This window comes from Mus caroli, unplaced genomic scaffold (genome assembly GCF_978045245.1).
Source record: "Mus caroli unplaced genomic scaffold, Mus_caroli_1 scaffold_5, whole genome shotgun sequence".
Classification (NCBI taxonomy): domain Eukaryota; kingdom Metazoa; phylum Chordata; class Mammalia; order Rodentia; family Muridae; genus Mus; species Mus caroli.
The window spans coordinates 154291604-154309900 of record NW_028227260.1 but is presented as its reverse complement, the minus strand read 5'-3'; the positions used below and the strand labels follow the sequence as shown (position 1 = coordinate 154309900).

The following is an 18297-nucleotide window of genomic DNA, read 5'->3' as shown; positions in this document are numbered from 1 at the left end:
TACAGAAGTAAACGGGCTGGCATAGAGGTGAGATGCAAACCTAATGAATGTAGCAATGTCTATAAAGTACTTTTCGTAGGAACATTGTTGATAATTTTGTACGAAATGGAGAGGTTGGAGAATGATCATCACTCAAGTCTCTATGTGGTGAGGAGGCCAGAAGTGTGGGGTTGAAAAGGTGACTTTGGAATGTTTTACATAAGAGAAAACTCCAGGGTCTCTAAAGGTTGGTAATACAGAGCCAGGAAGCAGGGAGTTTGCTGAGTTGGGGGTTGGGGAGAAGTGGTGATGACAAAGGAGAAAAAGGATATAGCATAGCAGACTCAAATCACAGGAAAATAGCTGCCGCTGCTTTGCTGCCGTTACTTTTGATGGCAAAGCATAGGAGAAATGATTGGTGAGGTACACAGTGAAGCTAATTTTTTTTTTTTTTGTAGCGAAAGCTCCTGTCGGAGACATTGTTTTTTGTTTATGAACAGGCGACATTATCTGCTGAGAAATCAGTGTGGAGATAGCGGGGGAAGCCCAACTCCTCATTTATTCTGGTGGTTATACTGGTAGACTACTTGTGTTGTCTTGCATCTTCTCGTTTCCTGGGATTATAGTACAGCTTTCGATGTTGTTTATGAGTCGTTGACCCGACCTAAGGCAGACGTGGCACCATTACACTCAGAACTACTACTCCCAGAGTGCAGTACGGGTTCTGGGAAGTGCGGAGGGTTGGGAACGTCCTCTAGCCTGCTCCCCATTGGAGGAGAACTCACGTTCCCAGGAGGCCACGCGTAGGCGGGGTGCTTTACACGGAAGCTTGCGGCGTCAGGTCCTATCCACCTCTTGTTTCAAGCAGTGGGCGACCCTAGGAGGACCTGCGCCCCTCAGTCAATAGCTGGAGTGCCCGCCAGACGGTACTCGGTCAGGTAAGTGGAATGGGTCGTTTCCTGCAGTGAGGAGACTGGGAGAAAGGGAGGGAGAAGATGTAAACTAGAAGGTGCAAAGGTAGAACATGGGTGGCTTTGATTTCTCTGTTGTCTACCGTTCTAATTGATGAGCAGGTCCCGTTTGAGCAAAGTATGTTTTTACGCTGCTGAAGAAGTCTCGGGTTACTGTCAAAACGCGTTATTTAAGTTGTCATTACAGGCTGCGAAAATATTAAGTTTCTCATTCGCGTTTTGCTGACTTTTCTGTAAGCCAAAAAACTCTCATCACCCATGTTCACCAATATCACTTTCTGCGTTATGATTTCCTTTTTGCTCATGCTTCATTGTGAGCATGAACAATCTTATTCATCCTTTATACCTTATTGCATTTATTTATGTCTGTCTCCCTTTGTATTATGATTCCCTTTAGTAGGAGTCCTTTCTTCCTGAGTTTCATATCCATTGTCTGCTGCTTTAACCATCATATGCAGGCTGACCTTGAATTCACTATATTGCCAAGACTTAATCTAAACTCTTGATATTCCAGCCTCTGCTTCCCAAGTGTTAGTATCACAGGTGTACACAACCACATCCCTATTTTCTGTACGCCCTTAGCAATATTGCCATTTCTCTTTCTCAGTCCTAGTAGGTAGTAGATCTCCAAACCTATGGTTTGAGCATGTTACTGTTTTTTTTTTTTTTTTTTTTCTTGATGGCCAATCGATACCAAATTGATCCTGTATCTGGCTCTTTGGTTAAAATAGCTCTGACTCTCATAACCAATGAATTATCAAGTCTTTTTCTTTGGATTTTATTAATCATATTCAGTGACTTGTATCATCATTCTCTTGGAAAATGTCTTTCCCCTTGAATAGCTATGTCTGGAAGCAATGTACTTAACATATTTATTAAAGAATAAATACATAGTAGGTACTCCATTAAGTACATGGGATACATTGGTAGCAAACAAGACATAGGAGGTGACTAATATAATAACTTACATTTTTTTGGGAACGGGGATAAATAGGAATAATAAATCAATATGGTTAAAAGGTAGTTCGCTTGACAGAATAAAATCCTATCCTGAGAAAGTGAGAGGGATGTGGCTGGATTTCAGATCATTTTTCAGAAACAGTGCTTGTGATAGCAACAAGAGTAATTTTAGTCTATAGCCAAACTTTTCATAAAGATCCCCCCCCTTCTTTAAAATTGTGTGGCTTAACAGTATTCTTTGCTATCTGTTCCAAGGCTATTGCATCACAGTATGTGGCTTATTTGCCATCGACTTATTTCCTGCTATGTCTCTGTCTTAGAGTTTTACTGCTGTGAACATGACCAAGGCAACTTTTATAAGGACAACATTTAATTGGGACTGGCTTATAGGTTCAGAGGTTCAGTCCATTATCATCAAGGCAGGAACATGGCAGCATGCAGGCAGGCATGGTGCAGAAGGATCTGAGAGCTTTACATCTTGTTCCAGAGGCAAACAGGAGAAGTCTAACTTCCAGGCAGCTAGGATGAGGGTATTAAAGCCCATGCCCACAGTGACACACCTACTCCAACAAGGCTACACCTCCTAATAGTGCCACTCCTTGGCCCAAGCATATACCATCACAGTCTCAAACTAAAGAGTTGGTGATTGGATATCAATGAACTGTGTTACCTGAATTAGGGAAAGAGTTTGATACTTAAAAAAAAATACTCTTAACAGGTTCTATAGAATATAAAGTTATCTACCAGTTATAGTATTTTAAGTACACCCAGTGTTCACTTAATTCTTCAGTAGATATTCTTTGTCAGGTATTGTGCTGAAAATTGAAGAGCTAGAGTAAAGCAAACACTTTAACATCTCTTTTAAGGAGAAATGTTAACAGTATACTGAGGAAAATGCTGATAGATTGGTACCTAGTCATTCCTTTATTAATTCAATATTAGAATCTCATAATCTTATCTAATTTGATCATTATGGTTATTATTCCTATATTATTCATCCTTTATACCCTATTGCATTTATTTATGTCTGTCTCCCTTTGTATTATGACTCCCTTTAGTAGGAGTCCTCTCTTCCTGAGTTTCATATCCATTGTCTACTGTTTTACCCATCATATCCAGGCTGACCTTGAATTCACTATATTGCCAAGACTTAATCTAAACTCTTGATATTCCAGCCTCTGCTTCCCAAGTGTTAGTATCACAGGTGTGCACAACCACATCCAACTACAACAGAATTCTCTAAATCCAAACCATAGTAGATTGCCTCATAGCTATAAGGACAAGTCTCTGATATAGCTGACAAGGTAGTTGGTTTTAGAAGTAGAAGGGATGTGAATTATATGGAAAAGGGAGAATAGGATTGATTTGAGAGGAACAGTGAGTACTGTTAATTGTGTCCTCCATAAAGTTATATTGAAGTCTGGGCTCCTGATACCTGTGTATGATACTTTATTGCATATAAGATTGTGTAAATATAGATAAGATGTGGTCCTATTGGAGTAGAGTGGACATGACTACTATGATCAGTCTCATAAGGATAGAAGAGACAATGTTATGTGAAGACAAGAGAAGCATAATTACAGTGCTACAACTGCAAGCCAAAGAATTGCTAGCAAACTACCAGATGCTATGAGACTAAAGATTCTCGACACCCCCCCCCCCCCACACACACACTTTGGTATATTACTCCTTTATTTTATATTTTGCAAATATTTTCTTTTTTTCTGGATATTTTCTTTATTTACATTTCAAATGTTATCCCCTTTCCTGGTTTCCCCTCCGAAAAACATCCTCCCCCTATTCCCCCCCTCCCCCCTCCCCTGCTCACCAACCCACCCACTTCCGCTTTCTGGCCCTGGCATTCCCCCACACTGGGGCATACAGCCTTCATAGGACAAAGGGCCTCTCCTCCCATTGATGTCTAACTAGGCCATCCTCTGCTGCATATGTAGCTAGAGCCACAAGGCCTATCATGTGTGCTCTTTGGTTGGTGGTTTAGTCCCAGGGAGCTCTCGGGGATACTGGTTAGTTCATATTGTTGTTCCTCCTATGGGGCTGCAAACCCCTTCAGCTCCTTGGGTCCTTTCTCTAGCTCCTTCATTGGGGACCGTGTGCTCAGTCCAATGGATGGCTATGAGCATCTGCCTCTGTATTTGTCAGGCACTGGCAGGGACTCTCAGGAGACAGCTATATCAGGCTCCTGTCAACAAGCACTTGTTGGCATTCACAACAGTTTGGTGATTGTAAATGGGATGGATCCCCAGGTGAGTCAAGACTAAAGATTCTTCTCTACAGATTTCATAGGTAACATGGACTTAACAACACCTTGATTTTTGCCCTCTGGCCTTTTGAGCTTTGAGGTGATAATTTTCTGTCAGTGGTTACCCATCTGGAGGTTTTTATTTGTAATTTTTATGCCTGCCACAGAAAAACAATTTATAATTCTTAGCAAGATCCAAGTAGAATTGGGATAATAGCTATTGGCCTAAGTGAGAAATGTTTAAGAAAATTGGGAGAAACAGCATTGATGAAAATTTGATAGTTCCATTACATGTTTTTGCTTCTGTGTCTGCTTATGATTCCATGCAATTTCTGAATACTATTTTATATAGCATCTTGTGATTTGTTAGACAGTCACATAGTGCTGATAATTAGTAGAGCTAGGTTTCCTTTTTTCAAACACAGTAAGTGTTCTTTCTGCCACAGTTGTTTCTGTTATCTCAACACTCATCAATATTGAACTGCAAAAGAGTTACAGTATAGGCAAGATTTGACTATATAGGTAGAGTTTTTCCAGTATTACAGGAAAGTAAAAACATTCCTATTAGTAACATCTAGAAAGAAAATCAGATTTCTGTTGTTATAGATGCAATATTTAGTAATCTAAATTTTAATTAGGAACTACTTTCATTGAGTGGGGAAAACTTGCACTACTTCTCTGTAACTTATATCCACTGTTCCCAGTTTTACTCTGAATAGTGTGCTCTCTACTCCAATACATTATACACTTTCTATAAACTTAAAAACTGTTTTAAGTTCCCCCTTCTTCTCTTTTTCTTAACTGTCTTTCCACAAGCCATCCTTTGTATGACATTATCTTCAGATTTCTCACTTCTGTCCAGTCTAGATATACATAGAATTGAATCCACTGTTCTCTGAAGAGTCTAACCAGCACAGCATGGAATAGTAATAAAACTTAAAGAGAGCAAATTGCCCTATTTTTTTTAAACACAATTTAGGATTATTTAAGTATTTTACAGTTACCTCAGACCCTTGGTTCATAATAAAGTTACATCTGATGAAAGCAATCTTTTTTATATTGCTGCAAAGCTTGGTTTTCTTCTTGAAGTTGCAGAGTGACCAAGGTTACTACGTTAATCATCTAAGTACCAATTGAATTCCTATCTTTGTATCTCTTTTTGCTCTTGTCTATTTGACTATATGTCTCTTTAACCCTAGGCAATAGTTTCCTTCCTTATAAAATCGAAGTCACTATTTTCTAGTCCTCATTCTTTGTGAGCTAACATATCCAACCACTAACACCTGTTCCTTTTAAAGTTTTCTTTCCCTTTGGCCTCTGGGCCACATTTTCCCAATTGGTCCTCTTGAGTTTTCTTTGTGGGTCTTTGCTCTTTTATCTTTCCCTCAATTGTTGGTTGTGTCTTGAGTTTTATCATTGACCCTATTCTTTTATATACAATGTATCTTTTATGAATTATATTTTAAATGCCAAATCCATATGAGCTCATCTGTGCAAAAAAGGGCATAGAATCAGTCCCTTGGGGAATTCAATATTTACTGATGAGTAAGGAGAGGAAAAAGTCATCAAGAAGAAAGCCATAGAAGCCAAATACATGGAAATGTTTCAAGAATGAGAATTAGTTAGCATGTTGATAGTTCTTGAGAGGCAAAGTAAGGTGACAATAGAAAAGTGACTATTATTTTATAGCATAGAGGGTGGCTGTTGGTGATTTTAGGAAGCATTATATTTTAGATTGTTAAGAGCAAAAGCCAGAGTATAGTAATATAAAAGGAGGTAGAGAATCAAAGATAATATATAGACAAGAGTCTAATAGAATAATAATACCAGTATGATGATACATGATCAAGGGAGGATTTTACGTCAAGGGAGATAAAAATTATGAAACATTGGTTTGGAAACTATCTATGTACAGAAGAGTCAGGGGAAAATAAAGACTACTGAAGAGATAACCCCAGAGAATAAATTTATTTAGGCAGTAGGAATGAAGAAGAGATCCTACTAGAAGATGAGCTGAAAAGATAGCCTTTGCTCTATGTCCTTCAATGCTGAGATTCTATTTGGGACTCAGTAGATTACCTGACCCCAAGCACTTCATCATTTTCTACTTTGTGTAATGAAGAATGGTTATGTGAATTATTTTTTTCTAGGCTTCATCAGGCCAGATTATTTAACTACAATTTTCAGAACCTGCCCTCTGTTTTAAAAATCATATTTTAAGAGATTATACCATCCAATACAATTCATAGTCTCACTATAGTTTGAGAACCATTGATTTACTTGATGAAATGAACATGTTAAATTATATTACATTGAAGAGTTGATTTGTTTATATATATATATATATATATATATATATATACACACACACACACACACACACACAGGGAAATCTGGCATGTTATATGAGGAAAAATAAGCATATTCCTATCTAAATGTCAGGAAAGTAATTTTGAATTCATGCCCTTTGGTTTTGATAATATTTTGTTTATGAAGCTTCTAACATAAATTATAAAAACACTCTTCGCTTGTGGAAGGTTTGGGTGAATTTCATTTGGTTGCTTTTATGGATAATGCCTTTATATTAGAAGTAATTATCATATTGGTATAAATCATATAATATACATATTATTGGTTCTATGCAGCCATGTGGGTTCTAGAATCACACTTTCTGGGTTTAAATTACCATACTGTTGTAGCTCTGTAATTTTGTGTAAAATAATTAAGGAGTCATTCCCTGTTTTTTTTTTTAAGTACTTAAACTAGTATCTGTTACAAGGTGAGTACTTAATAAATATGGGTTGTTGTTATGGTTAACGGTGATCTTTGTGTATCCGAAGTTTAGTCTCTGCTAAACTATTTTCCTAGGATAAATTTTCAGGATGAGATTATTTCATTAAATTGTGGGGGTGTCTTTATGCCACTTTGCTATCTGTGGCCATTGCTTTCTAAAGAGTATCAGTTTCTGCTATAATTTATAAATGTGTACACACCGATTTGTAACTATAAGCAGTTTAAGTCACAAACTTGTAGAAGATCTTGGGGTTGTTCACTTTTTTTCCTCATTGATGAGGATGAAACCCAGGTCTACAAGCATACTAAGCATAGTTTATACCACTGAGCTGTGCCCCCAGTTCCTATTAAGTTTTCATTAATTTCTATGCTATAATGACTTGTTCAGTACTATCTCTAGATGGATGTAGGTAAATGATAAGGTTTCTTTTGAAAGTTCATGCCTAAGTAATATTCTAAATCTGTATCTTTTTTTACTTTTAATAGATTGAAGTCATGGCCATTCTTTTTGCTGTTGTTGCCAGGGGAACCACTATCCTTGCCAAACATGCTTGGTGTGGAGGAAACTTCCTGGAGGTGACAGAGCAGATTCTGGCTAAGATACCTTCTGAAAATAATAAACTAACTTACTCACATGGCAAGTGAGTTCTGATCTGCATGTGGTAGAGGGAAAGAATGAATTTTATTATAGTCAAAACAGTAGATTTTAGGTAGATTAATTTGACAATCAATAACTTGACTAGCTTGAGAAATGTCTAGTGTTAAGCCATGCATGGTGGTAGTTCATGTCTCTTATCCTTCTACTAGATTCCACTATGAGTTCAAGGCCAGCCTAAATGACAGAATGAAACCCTATCTCAAAAACAATAAGAAGCTCTGTTAATTAGTAAAGTTTTGTTACTTACTAATTTAACTTATTATTTATTCTATCAATTGAAATGATATACTAAAGAAAGATATAGAAATGTTATATATAAAATTGCTTTTCTAAAATATATGAAATGATACAGATAATTCCCTTTTTCATTCTTTTAGTAAATATTAACATAGTATTTAGCTATTGATAGGCACTCTAGCTGGTGAAAGTGATATAACAAGAAATGTAATATTTGCCTTCATAAAGATTATAGCTTAGATTATCAGCCTCCAAATGTTGATACCATTGCACACACTAGCAAGATTTTGCTGAAAGGACCCTGATATAGCTGACTCGTGTGAGGCTATGCCGGGGCCTAGCAAACACAGAAGTGGATGCTCACAGTCAGCTATTGGATGGATCACAGGGCCCCCAATGGAGGAGCTAGAGAAAGTACCCAAGGAGCTAAAGGGGTCTGCAACCCTATAGGTGGAACAACAATATGAACTAACCAGTACCCCTCCCCCCAGAGTTTGTGTCTCTAGCTGCATATGAGTCAGAAGATGGCCTAGTTGGCCATCAGTGGAAAGAGAGGCCCATTGGTCTTGCAAACTATATGCCTCAGTACAGGGGAATGCCAGGGCCAAGAAGTAGGAGTGGGTGGGTAGGGGAGTCGGGGGGGGGGGGGTATGGGGGACTTTTAGGATAGCATTGGAAATGTAAATGAAGAAAATACCTTATTTAAAAAAAATTATAGCTTAGTGAGGAAATTTGTAGATAACTATAGTAAAGACTATGAAATAGTGACATTCTAGTTAGAAGGAACATAAAACAGACCATTAAGTAGTAATACAGTCATATTTATGAAATTTATAAGTCATTCTCTGTGACTAGTATTCAGAATGATGATGATTAAAAACTAAAGAGATGGGTAGCAGAAAGTCATGCATGTCTTCATAGGGCATATTAAGAGTTTAGATTTACCTGTAGACAGTAGAAAGGTACTAAAGGTTTTTAAGGTATGACAGCTTTTGCTCTAGAATGATACCATAGTGGCATATTAGAGATGCTAATAAGTGTAAAATCCTAGTAATCATGTTTTAACTTCCCATGATGCTTAAAATATTTTAATACATAATCCTTATTTCTTTACTTCTTATGTCAGGAAATCCTTATAACTTTATAGAGTTAAGCCCTTTTACAAGTTAGTTAAAGCTACTGTGACAAAGACATTGAAATATAAAATTAACATATGTGAAATAGCCCAGAGATGAGTGATTCAAAGCTAGTGGATTGGCTCTACCATCATTGCCTTCCAACTTTTGCCAAAACAGCTTCTTTTATTGTTATAATGTCTCGGTGTTTTTTTTCTGGTGTTTTTAAAGGCATGGGTCAGAAGTATCCTTGCATTTTACTATTTAAAGTTTCTGCTTACATTTTTTTTCCTCCTCACTATATAGTCATGTAGTCAAGCTAGCTAGATAGGAAGTTAGGAACTGCCATCTTTGGCTATGTTGTTTTAGGCTTAAGTAAAGCTTTTACTCTGGAAAAATTTATTATAGTAGAATTACTTTAAGTAATTTAAGGATTACTTTAAGTCTTCCCTTTTACTTCGTCAGCCATCAAAATACCTGGATGAACTTTCTTTCTCAAATACTGAACATACCTAACTCTAAAGACTTATCTGGTTGCTGTGTTTTGCTGTATGTCCATAGTTTCTGGGTGATGCACAGTCCTTTCCATCTGGTCTAGGAAGTCCTATGGCCTGGTGGTCAAAAAAAAAAAAAAAAAAGAACAAAACAGAACAAGTCATATGTTTTCCCTGCTATCATCCTCCTACCATCAATGTTGAAATAAGAACAGGATCACTGGAATGAGAGTTACAAACTTTTATTTGTAAAAGAGAATAACAAGAAACACAAATCATTTCTTACTATCAGTGATCAAATAATTACTTCACAACCATTTGAAATGGGGTATGGTTAGTGACTCTACTTTCTTGGAGAAACTCCTCATCTTTTTTTACCAGACTTCTATAAATGCCAGAGAATGTATCATCTTTGAGAACTTAACAGGTTTTATAGGGGCTGGAGAGATGGCTCAGTGGTTAAGAGCACTGACTGCTCTTCCAGAGGTCTGAGTTCAATTCCCAGCAACCACATGGTGGCTCACAACCATCTGTAGTGGGATCTGATGCCCTCTTCTGGTATGTCCATAAACATCTACAGTGTGTGTGTGTGCGTGTGTGTGTGTGTGTGTGTGTGTGTGTGTGTGTGTGTAAAATAAATCTTTAAAAGAAAAACAGGTTTTATAGTCCACATCATAACAGTTTAGGTTTAGGGGCCCAGAGATTGTAATAAGGCTTAAATAATATCAGTGTCTGTTGAGTATGGATTTATAGTTTATTCAAAACATTGCATGCTTACAATGTATGTGTTGCTAATCAATGCCTATGAAAATGCTGGGAAGAAACATGGAATTCTTTTAGAGTGAGGAAGGGAATATTTCTTCCACTAGTATTATTAGAGCCAAAATTTAGTAACATACCTATCTCTAGCGACAAGGAAAGCTAGGAAATATAAGTACAATATAAGTTTTAGTAGAAGATAATATTTTATACATTCTGTGATCTCTCTACCTGCTCCTCCTATGTTTGTTCAGTGAGGTTTAATCACGGAATTGTTTTTCTTTTTCACCCTCTGCCCTGATTTCAGTCACATAATCATATTTGTCATCTCAATAACATAACTTTTACTTCTGTATACCAAAATTAAAACATCTACATTGTATATATGGAATATTTCCAATGGGCACTTAGTAAGCTAAACCTAAAACTTCAGAATTATATTTCACTTCCTCACCAAATATTTACCTGTCCTCTACAAGTTTGTCAGCTCAGTCTTTCTCTACTTTTTTCTTCAGTGACCTTGTCTTCTACTACTTTAGTCCGTGATTTTGTTTTGTATCCATACTTAACAATTTACTATTCAGTGTTAATTTCTTTGATTCTTCATAATATTTGTAATATTTCTCACCTTTTATTGCCGTATGGTTACCATACTTGTTTTTAAAAATCTGTTCGGGAAAACAGAGCACGTTTTTAAAATATTAAGTATGATAGATGGAAGCATAGGTGGGACTGGAGCTCAGGTGAAGGATTACATACTGATTTCAGATATTATCATATAATAGCATTACCTGCCCCAGGCAAAACTGTTTTGAATTTTTTCATTTTTCTCAAAGCAGTTTATAAAATTTTGTATAACCTAGTATCTACTTACTTTCTCACTATCATCTGTCTCGGCAGTTCCTTTTTTCTGTATGTTCTGTACTTTTGTCATGTGAACATACCAATATTTAGTATGTGCTCTTTTATATCCACATTCTTACACTGCCTAATTTTGCATGTTTGTATACTCCTGGCTGACTCTTTGCATCTATCACTTATCCTTTAGAATTCAGATCATATATCACTTTTACCCTTTGATAAATGTCCATTACCTGCTTCCTCTGTGTCACTAGAATACTATATAATACCCTCGATTTCCTTATCAACTTATTTGTCACACTGCATTGTAATTCCTTGTACTATGATCCCAAAAAAGCGGGAACTGATGGTTTTACAATCTGTATCCTTACTATCCTGCACATTCACTTGCTCAAATGCATGACAGAAGTACAGAGAATTTGCTACTAAAGATGTTTGCCAGGAAAAAGCTAAACAAAAACAAAAATCCTATGGCTCACTGGGAATTAATTTTAATTGTCTCTTCTAAGACATCTCTCCTTTAGGCCTTAGGAATCCAATTATGCTTTTCTAGCTAGCATTTTAATGGTTGATGCACATTATTATATTTAGGAAAGAGAACTTCTCATTTTATTCATTCCTGTAAGTTTAACCAAAGATAGAAATGCATGAGGAAGAGGAAGATGAAAATGGATTTGTAATCACGATAGTAAAGTTTGACATGGCTTATATATAGCTAGAACTTAGAAATAAAGTAGGCAATGCTTAAAACTACAATAAGTTTTATATCTTTTATTCTACAGTTATTTGTTTCATTACATCTGCCAAGACAGGATTGTGTATCTTTGTATCACTGATGATGTAAGTAACTTGAAGGTATATTGCTATTTCACTATGTATACTAATGCAGCCAATTATTAATCATCTATACCTATGATGGGTAATGGTGATACGAAAAGTATAGAAATTTTTTCTAAACTTTGCATTTGTTATAAAAAGCATCTTATGACAAGGTTTGATACTTAAATATGTATAATTCAGCTCAGTTTTGATATTTTTGCTTAATCTCTCTGAACCCTTATCAACATACAGTATGTTGAAATTGGTGTTTATGATTGTTATTTTTGTTTTCAGATCTTTTAATTTTTTTGTTTCAATACATCCTGCCACTCCTCCCAGTCCCCTCCCTCCATTTCCTCCCAGTGTCCCTCCACGTCCCCTTCTCCTTCATTTCTCTTCAGAAAAGAGCAGGCTTCTCAGGGGCATCAATTGAACACAGCATAACAAGATACAGTAAGACTAGGCACAAACCCTTCTATCGAGGCTGGGCAAGGCAACCCAATAGGAGGAGAAGGTTCCCAAGAGTAGACAAAAAAATGAGAACTACCTCAACTCCCACTGTTAGGAGTCCACAAAACCAGGAGGCTAACACCTATAACATATATGCAGAGGGCCTAGAAAGGTTTAACTAAACTTTGGTTTAAACTATGTGGAAATGACGTTCAATTACATTGATCATCACAATGGCTTTTAACTCTGATTTCACAATAAAGTCCAGCTTTATCTGAAAGGACTGATGTGAAAATGTTGGAGTAGATGAAAATTGTCATATGGTCAATGACATATGTCAAATGGTCTAAGTTAATCAGCAAAATTCTTTTCTTAAAAATATTTATTTATTTATTTATTTATTTACTTACTTACTTTATGCATATGAGTACACTGTAGCTGTCTTTAGACACACCAGAAGAGGGTATTAGATCTCATTACAGATGGTTGTGAGCCACCATGTGGTTGCTGGAAATTTAACTCAGTACCTCTGGAAGAGCAGTCAGTGCCCTTAACCACTGAGCCATCTCTCCAGCCTAAGCAGCAAAATTCTTAAGCTGTGATTTCAGTTGTGAGTTGCCCAACCTGGGTGCTGTAACCAAACTTGGATCTTCTCAAAGAACAACTAGCACTCTTAATACTGAGTCATCTCTCCAGCCCTCAGACTATACTATTTTTATGGATATATTGACTGTCTCATTATGTTGGTTCTTGCAATAGATTATGTGAAAGAACTGAAAGAATTAAAAATCAATTCCTGACCCCTGAGGTAATATTCTATATAACATTGTATTTAGTTTAGATTTGGCTATCAGCTTTTTAATTTACTAGCTATTTGATATATGGCAAGTTAGTTGTCTTTTGGAGTCTTTGGTTCCTGATCTATGAAAAAGGATCAATTCTGGTTCTTCCTCATGGAGTCACTTGTCAGTAAACATTACCTATTATATTGTTACCAATCTGCCACATATATTTGTTTACTTTGTAAATATGAGTACAATATTTCTCATTTTATAGGATTTTGAGCGTTCTCGAGCCTTCAGTTTTTTGAATGAAGTAAAGAAGAGATTCCAGACAACTTATGGTTCAAGAGCACAAACTGCACTTCCTTATGCTATGAATAGCGAGTTTTCAAGTGTTTTGGCTGCACAACTGGTAAGGTTTATCTCAGATCATAGTGTTTTGATTTATATTTTCTTCTTTATTACCTTCAGACACCATGAATCTAGGGGCCCTGACTTGTAGAACACAATATAATAAAGTTTCCCCATTAAAAGACATAAAGGTTCATTTTAGTGTAGAAAGATAATTGGTCTTTGTACAAAGTGACAAATATGTGTCTATTTTCATTCTTCTACATACAGACAGCCAGTTAGACCAGCATCATTTATTGAAGATGCTTTCATTTTTCCATTGTATATTTTTGGTGTCTTTGTCAAAGATCAAGTGACTGTAAGTGTGTGGTTTTATTTCAGGGTCTTCAATTCTGTTCCATTGATCAATGTGTCTGTCTCTGTACCAATACCATGCAGTTTTTTAAAAAGATTTGTTTATTTATTATACATAAGGACACTGTAGCTGTCTTCAGACACTCCAGAAGAGGGAGTCAGACCTCATTACGGATGGTTGTGAGCCACCATGTGGTTGCTGGGAATTGAACTCAGGACTCAGAAGAGCAGTCAGTGCTCTTAACCTCTGAGCCATCTCTCCAGCCCACCATGCAGTTTTTATCACTACTGCTCTGTAGTAAAGTTTGAGGTCAGGGATGGTGATTCCCCCAGCCATTCTTTTATCATTAAAAATTGTTTTCCCTATTCTGGGATTTTTGCCTTTCCAGATGAATTTGAGAATTGCTCTTTCCATGTCTTTGAAGAATTGTGTTGGGATTTTGATGAGGAGTGCATTGAATCTATAGATTGCCTTTTGTAGGATCGACATTTTTACTATGTTAATTCTGCCAATCCATGAGCATGATAGATCTCTCCATTTTCTGAGATCCTCTTTAATTTCTTTCTTGAGAGACTTGAAGTTATTGTCATATAGGTCTTTCTCTTGTTTGGTTAGAGTTACCCCGAGATATTTTATACTATTTGTGGCTATTGTGAAGGGGATTGTTTCTCTAATTTCTTTCTCAACCTGTTTATCATTTGTATAAAGGAAGGCTAATGATTCATTTGAGTTAATTTTATATCCGGACACTTTGCTGAAGTTGTTTATCAGCTGGAGTTCCCTGGTAGAATTTTTGGGGTCACTTATGTATATTATCGTATCATCTGCAAATAGTGATACCTTTATTTCTTCTTTTCCAATTTGTATCCCCTTGATCTCTTTTTGTTGTCTTATATTTCTAGCTAACACTTTGAGTACTGTATTGAATAGATATGGGGAGAGTGGGCATACTTGCCTTGTCCCCAGTTTCAGTGGGATTGCTTCAAGTTTGTCTCCATTTAATTTGATATTGGCTGTTGGTTTGCAATAAATTTCTTTTATTATGTTTAGATATGGGCCTTGAATTCCTGATCTCTCCAATACCTTTAACATGAAGGGATGTTGTATTTTGTCAAATGCTTTTTTCTGCATCTAAGGAGATGATCATGTGGTTTTTCTCCTTTGAGTTTGTTTATATAGTGCATTACGTTAATGGATTTTCGTATATTAAACCAACCTTGCATCCCTGGGATGCAGCCTACTTGATCATGGTGAATGATGATTTTGCTGTGTTCTTGGATTCAGTTTGCAATAATTTTATTGAGTATTTTTGCATCAATATTCTTTTTTTTCATAAGCTTAAATCCACTAAACATGTCAACTGGCCTTTTAACCTATATATAAACCTTTTTCTCATCCAAGTTTGATTTTTGAATAGCTCAAATTAGTCATGTGAAAATCTGTTCATCTGTATAATTTCCTCATTGTCAACTGAATTGATAGTTTGTGTGTGTGTGTGTGTGTGTGTGTGTGTGTGTGTGTGTAACTCTGAAATGCTACTATAGTCAAGATAAAAAGCCTTTCCATTACCTTAAACTTCCCCCATCCCCCTTCCTAGTAAGTCACCAACCCAAATATTCTAATCCAGCAAATTACTGATCTATATTTTATTTCTGTAGATTAGTTTTGTCTTTTCTAGATTTTTCTTTAAGGACAGTCAAAAGTAGGTACTCTGATGGTTCTTGTTTCTTTCTCTCTCATTATAATGCTTACACTACTTATCCATGATGAGTAAGTCAGCTTATTTTTTTTTTCTGCTGAACAATACTGTATAAATAATGTTTTACCTATTTATCTGTTGCTAGACATTTGTGTTGCATGAGTAAAGTTCTGTGAATCTCAAGTCTTTGTGTGGACATATGTTTTTATTTCTTTGGTAAATAGCTAGAAATTAAATTTCTGGGCAATATGGTAGATAATATGTCATTTAAAAATTTATTACACTATTTTTCCAAAGTTATTGTACCATTTTAAATTCTCATTAGCAGTTCCAGTGTTTTTCATTTTTGTCAACATTTATTGTTTCTGTCATTCATCCTAGTCATTTTAGTGGGTATATATTGGCATCTCATTGTGTTTTTATCTGCATTTTTATGCTATAAATGATGGTCAGCATCTTTCAAAATACTTTTCTACAGAAGTGGATGCTCACAGTCATCTATTGGATGGAACACAGGGCCCCCAATGGAGGAGCTAGAGAAAGTACCCAAGGACCTAAAGGGATCTGCAACCCTATAGGTGGAACAACAATATAAACTAACCAGTACCCCCAGAGCTATGTCTCTAGTTGCATATGTAGCAGAAGATGGCCTAGTTGGCCATCATTGGGAGGAGAGGCCCTTGGTCTTGCGAAGATTATATACCCCAGCACAGGGGAATGCCAGGGCCAAGAAGTGGGAGTGGGTGGGTTGGGGAGCAGGGCGGGGGGAGGGTATAGGGGACTTTGGGGATAGCATTTGAAATGTAAATGAAGAAAATATCTAATAATAAAAAAAGATTATTTGAGTGCAAAGATATAACCTCTAACTATAATTTCATTGTGAATATGGAAAACTATGCATTTTTAATTAGTTTCTCTTTTCCTATTTTTAAATATATTCTAAGTAGCAGCAAAACTATTAACTGGTTTGTTATTAGCTCCAAATCTGTGTTTGATCCTTTAAATTACTAATTTCCTCCCTATAACAAATAGAGATAATGAAAATATCTATATCAAACAGCTTTATAGTGGATTAAATAATATTGTAATATTTATCATTATTAGCATTGAATAGTAATATCAAAATATATACTATCATCAGTGTTTTAGACTCTAGATCTTGTGAGAAGCCAATGTTGTGATCACATCAGATAAAAGAACAGATTTTTTTAAAAAAGTGAGTATGCCTCCATTTCATAATGTTAAAGAAGTGAAGAATCAAAGGTACCTACCTTCTTTTATAAGCACAGATTATCCCCTCATTTCTGTCCTAAGAGTCTCATATATTTCATATTTTGTAACACATTTACTGAATTTTACTTAAAATGATATATTTATACTAAAATGCATTTAATATGATAGCAAATTTTATATTGCCAATATTTTTCCTAAATCTAAAACTATTTCTCATATATATGTTTTTTATATAATAGAACCTATAATTGTATAGCATTCTTCAGTATAGGTTGTTATTCTTTATTTATTATTATAAATAATGCCTTAATATTGCAAGTTAAAACTTATTATCTTGTAGAAGCATCACTCTGAGAATAAGAGCCTAGACAAAGTGATGGAGACTCAAGCACAAGTGGATGAACTGAAAGGAATAATGGTCAGAAACATAGGTATGTTTCAATGGCATAGTTTCCCTTCATATGAACACAAATAACAGTGGACTAGATTTTAGACAGATTACTGTAGAGAGACTGAAACAGCACTTCCTTGTTTTCACCATCTAGGTCAGTGGTTCTCAACCTTCCTAGTGCTGTGACCCTTTAATACAGTTTTTCATGTTGTGCTGACCACAACCATAAAATTATTTTCATTACTTCTTCATAACTGTAATTTTGCTACTGTTATGAATCATAATATAAATATCTGATATGCAGGATATCTGATTTATGACCCCACAGGTTGATAGCTACTGACCTAGATACTGATATCTGGTCTTGTCTTTGTTGGGTATGTGTTTTGTTCCTTGGTTTCTGTTGCCCTCTCTGGTTCTTAGGAGGGCATGGTGATTGTGTGTTGCCTGGTAGGGAATGTTTCTAAGTATCCCACTGGGGCTTCCTGGTTCAGTATGTTGCTAGTTATTGGGAACTGTCAATTAGGAATGGGAATGGGCTAGAAGAGAGAGGCTGAGGAGGTCCACTAGAGAGAGGGTAGGAGGTTGTTTCACTATCATCTGCTTAGTACCCTGGGAATGGAGGCAAGAGGCCACAGCAGATAGTCTGCTACAGAGCTGGGGATGAGACTTGGATATTGAACTTGGAGGAAAGGAAGGAAAAATAAAGAGCTGAAGTTCACCTACCTTCTTCACTGGCCTATTTGCTCCTCTGGAGGGCTTGGCTGGTGGGTAATGCCTTCTGAAGTTATGGGACTGAAACAAAGCTATGAGTATGGGAGAGTATTGGAGAAGTCTGTGTGATCCTTTAAACTGGTGGCAAAAAGGGAGGGTAGGCCACAGCAGGCAGTCTGTTATAGAGCTAGGGGTGAGACTAGTGGATTAGATTTTGAAGAAAGAAGGGAACATTGAAGATCTGTAGTTAGCCCTACTTGCTTCCCAGGCCTATATATTAGGAAATGTTTTCGATATGATGACCATACTGCTGCAATGAAACACCATGAACAAAAGCAACTTGAGTAGGGAAGGTTTTATGCCTTACACTGGTGGATGATGGTGGATCATAATCCACCATCAAAGGAAGTCAGGAC

At 36.3% G+C, this 18297-nt stretch overlaps 1 protein-coding gene across 5 annotated transcripts in view; it reads left to right on the top strand.

Annotated features, from left to right (window-relative positions):
* Window positions 1–777: 777 nt before the first annotated feature.
* Window positions 778–18297, top strand: part of Vamp7 (vesicle associated membrane protein 7) — a 30357-nt gene continuing 12837 nt past the window's right edge. Inside the window, exons 1-5 of one of the 5 annotated variants that reach the window (XM_029473725.2) lie at window positions 778–917; window positions 7488–7539; window positions 11870–11927; window positions 13413–13550; window positions 17117–17207. In XM_029473725.2, coding sequence (XP_029329585.1) covers window positions 7511–7539; window positions 11870–11927; window positions 13413–13550; window positions 17117–17207 — 316 coding nt within the window. In that variant the 5' untranslated portion in view covers window positions 778–917; window positions 7488–7510. Of the gene's footprint in view, window positions 918–7449; window positions 7605–11869; window positions 11928–13412; window positions 13551–17116; window positions 17208–18297 lie in introns of all 5 variants that reach the window. The other 4 variants (XM_029473724.2, XM_021154168.2, XM_029473726.2 and 1 more) reach the window with 4 other exon arrangements.